At 38.4% G+C, this 4,375-nt stretch overlaps 1 protein-coding gene across 1 annotated transcript in view; it reads right to left on the bottom strand.

Moving 5' to 3' along the window:
• Positions 1 to 1,014: 1,014 nt before the first annotated feature.
• The window catches only part of Impg1 (interphotoreceptor matrix proteoglycan 1), a 129,500-nt gene continuing 126,139 nt past the window's right edge, over positions 1,015 to 4,375 (bottom strand). Inside the window, exons 17-18 of the mRNA XM_026779099.1 lie at positions 2,753 to 2,819; positions 1,015 to 1,092 (exon numbers count right to left, since the gene is read on the bottom strand). Coding sequence (XP_026634900.1) covers positions 1,015 to 1,092; positions 2,753 to 2,819 — 145 coding nt within the window. The remainder of the gene's footprint in view (positions 1,093 to 2,752; positions 2,820 to 4,375) is intronic.

The raw sequence follows: 4,375 nt of genomic DNA, 5'->3' as shown, positions 1-4,375 counted from the left end.
AGAGTGAGAGAGGGAGAAACACACATGTAGTGTAGATCACAAATGTACTCTTCACAGTGCCTGAGCCTCCATTCATGCATGAGAAACCCAGCCCTCACACAAGGGATCATCTTTAAAATTAGAATACTTTTAACATTAAGGTTGAAAATTTTATGTGTATGAGTGTTTTGCCTGCCTTCATGTATGCAGACCACTTGCCTGCCTGGTGCCTGCCGTAATCAATTAGAAAAGGGTGTTGGATCCCCGGAACTGGAATTATAAAGAGTTGTGAGCCGTCTTGTGGGTGCTGGGAACCGAACCTGAGTCCTCTGGAAAACCAGTTGTTTTTATTGAGCTATAGCAACAAGTGTTCTTAACCACTGCGTCATCTCTCCAGTCTGCCCTCACCCCCAATTAAAAAAAAAAATAAATGACATGATGTGGTTATGTGCACATGGGTACAAAGGCCAGAAGAGGGGGTTTGGGTTCTCTGGAGCTTGAGCTGCCCATGTATGTGAGCCACTCAATGTCGGTGTTGGGATCTAAACTCAGGTCCTCTGAAAGAGCAGTATATACTTTTAACCATTTTGCTATTTCTCTAGCCCAAATGACAATCTTTTAAATGTATATTCTAATGTGTAAAAGAGCCTGCCTGATGCCTGAAACTTCACAAGCCATAAAACAAGGTGCACTTGTTGGAAATAAGCTTTAATTAATAATTTAGAGACAGAAAGACACCAACCTGTTTTTTTTGTTCTTTCAATTTGAGTACCATCCAAAAATAGTCAAAATGTGTTCCATGATTGCTTTGAGTTTTGACTAAAATAATGCCCCCCCCCCGTTAAATCAGTTATCAAATGCATGACTATTATAGTTGAGGCATGTTGCTTCTCAGTGTTATCTACATGCCTAGCTTCCAATGAACATATCTGCCCCCATTTTTCAGGAGCTAACAGAATGGATGCACTTCTCTTTAAGGAAGAAAGTTGCCTTCCGACATACTCTAAAATATATATATATATATGTTTTCAGGCTTTAATTTCCTTCCCAATCCTGATGGTCAGATTCTTCAAGTCCTATAGCAGTTAGGTCAGAATTTCTTTTCTTGGCTACCTGGAAGAAAAGAGTTGTATTTTTAAGAGTCATGCAAGGTCAAGTCAACAGTTAATTTTGGTCCAACTTTCATAAGTGGGTGAGAGGGTGGGCTTGTCATTTAGGAAATCTTTGAAGGGTCAGAATGGCTTCTGTTTATTATCAACTTTAAAGCCCCCTGGGACTACATTCCTTCATTGCCAGGATGAGAGTCTTTTGGAGAAGAGATGGCGAATAGTCTGTGCAGGAACTTCATCCCGGTTCTTCCCATTTACAGAGGACAGCACTAATCTAGTACAGCAATTTTTCCTTAAGGAACATACATGTCCTTCAGCAACCACAATGCCGTAACCTTGGAGAAACAGCATTGATGCTTCATGTTTGTTGTTACTGTTCATCTACCTTTTTTTTTTTTTTTTTTTTTTTTTTAACCGTGAAAAGTCAGTTTCTTTTATTCCCTGGGAGCCTTCATTTGACATATGGCCCTTAATGCTCTCTGGTATTTCAAGATTTAATTGGTGTTTGCTTCATCCTGGAAGAAACATGTTTTTTTCTTGATGTTAGCTCTATTCTCAGGAGGTTGACAGTTGAATACAGTTTCCCGTAGGAAAGCAAATCACCTCTCAAAGTAGCATCAAATTTTATCAATATCAGATCCTATATCCTGTCGTCATTTTGTGGCGCTTATCTGAACTTGTTCTGTTTCTTTAATTTTCCTGGTTTCAAAAATTCAGATGACACTCCTCATTCCCAGTGTGCAACTGAATAAAAATTATTATTCCTCCTAGCCGTATTGCTACAGCGTCCTTGATTGCATGTCAGCTGGAAAGCACCGCAGGTGCAGGCCTGAGGAATAGGTGTTATTGATTGTCTCTAGAGTGAGCACTGGTTGCTTCCACTGATTAATATCCAAGACTTTGTATAATTTTTAAAAATAGGTAACTTGGGAATAAAAATTTCCAATATCTGTCCCCTCAAAGTTCTTTTATAAAATGAATGTTCTGTACATTGTGTATGACCAGACTAGATCACTTTTTTAAATAAAATGATCTTGATAAAACGGCTTGTATTTTATAAAAGAGACAAGTTTTGAAGACTTTCTGAAGTAGCTCACATTTCACAAATAAGGCTGCTTCTACATATTTTTCTTTTTTTACTTTGGGTGATTGTTATTTGAAATAAAAAGAAAATGAAACCAGCAGCGACTGTTGCGTACCATCCCAGCACTCTAGAGGCTGAGGCAAGAGGATGAAAGCTAGGACGGAGCTGTGCTGTATAGCTTATTTCACAACAGGAAAAAAGGAATGTAAGAATACCTTAGATGAAATTACTCAGTGACATAAATATTATTACTTTGAAAATTTCAGTTTTGCAAAACCACAGATTACTGATATATATTTTTTAAGACAAGATTGGGAATATTATAAAATACTTAGTTTATTCCTGTAATTTCCTTATTTTGTCTGCACATTCCAGTTGATGAGTGTTCTGTCTCTCTCCTTGCACCAGGAAATACCTCCTGCCACCCACATTAAATTTTGAAAGGCTACCAAATAAAGAATAGGTGCGTTATGTATCTCTATTAAATTTTTTTTAAAAAGGTACAGAACTGGTTCTATTTTTTTTTCTCAAAATTCAGACTACTTCAAACCAACATGTAAAAAAGAAAGTACAATTTTACCTTGTTTTTCTTACGTAGCTTTTTGACGGTAAGTTGGTGGGCTTGATTTGTAAAGTGATCTGGTGGCCTGCAAGAGAAGACAACAGTGTGATCCCCTGCATCCACAGTGAGAGCAGCTACCTTCCCCTGCTGTTTTGGATTTGAAATTGTAACCAGCATAAACAGCTAGTACGACCTTGCAGGTGCAGTCACTGGAGTGTTGCCTTACAGATGGCTTATTTTGAGGGTGCTGATCTCAGAAGGGTTGATGGAAGTTCATGAAAAAGATAGGAGGATAAATTCTTCATGCACGGGGCAGTTATTCAAGTCCAGCTCTGAATTGTGACTGCTCTAAGTACTCAGAGCATTTTCTTCACAATGCTGTTTAAGAAAGAATTGATTGTAACTACTGTATATAATTCCAGACTTTATTAGATTATGCAATTTCCATTCATAATATATATTTTTCACTTTATATTTTTCATCATAAAATGGGGTACACTATCTGGAGGACATCTTTCTATGTAGGTTCCTTTAAATGTAGACATTTATTTCTTCTAATCTTTTAAAATATGTATATGCTTTGCTTCATTTCTTTATTTTAATTTTTTGACAGCTTATAGCATTGTAAAACAGAGTTTTGTACCTGTCATTCTCTGTTCTCCTGTCCATATCCCCCCCTTTCTGATGAAACCCCTCCATCCCTGAGCAATGATATGTTTTCTCACCCCTGGTGAAAATCACTTTTTTAAAGTTCTTTTTCAGGAGTGTGCCCAGTGTATCTGGGTATGGAAAGTAGAGAGGCTGATCTGGTCTAAACTTGTTTTGGGTGCACATTGGTAAGGCGAAATTGTGTCCTCTGGTACATCTTCAGAGACAATCTCCTTCTTACTATCTTATGCATAATTAGGTGTGCATATGATTAAAATCAGATGTATTATGAGATGGGACATGCATAGTAGGAAAAGTAAAATTATATAACCCAATCTTTCAGTCAAGATAGAGAACCACCCAAACTATGCCCCTTAGTTGCCAGCTCTTATCTTGGATTCCATAAGAAGAGGCTCAGGCTATAGCCAGAGAGCCTTGAGTATGCTCATTCATGCAACCCATTGTCCATTTTAACAGTGTATCCCTCTAAGTCACACAGTTGCATTGCCTTCTGTAAGTCTATGTGAACGCTTATTCCCAACTGTTTTGGTAAGAGCCCAAGAACCTAGAAGCGCCTGGCCCAGACCATAAACACCAATAATGAAAACAATGATGTAAACATCAGTGCGTACAATTCTTAGTGAATAGGTGCAACTTTAAAAGTAGAGTGCCTGAGTCAAACAAATTCCTAGAGATGCTGACAAGCTTTTCTCGGACAGGGATGTTACTGAAGCGCAGATTCATCTGCTGCCCTCTGCTCCATATTATCTGCACTGGGCATCATCAATCTTCCGGCCAAACTTGTGAGCAACACATAGGATCCTAACAGTGCTTGGTCGTTCCTGCCCAAATTTATGGGACACAATGAAAACAGTGTTAAGAGGAAAGTTTAACCCTAGCGATCAGGGAAATGCAAATCAAGACAAACATATAGGCATCCCCCTGAATATTAACCTTCATCAGGCGATGAAAGGAGACAGAGACAGAGACCCA

This window comes from Microtus ochrogaster, chromosome 5, assembly GCF_000317375.1.
Source record: "Microtus ochrogaster isolate Prairie Vole_2 chromosome 5, MicOch1.0, whole genome shotgun sequence".
Lineage (NCBI taxonomy): Eukaryota > Metazoa > Chordata > Mammalia > Rodentia > Cricetidae > Microtus > Microtus ochrogaster.
This window is presented reverse-complemented; position numbering and strand designations above follow the sequence as displayed.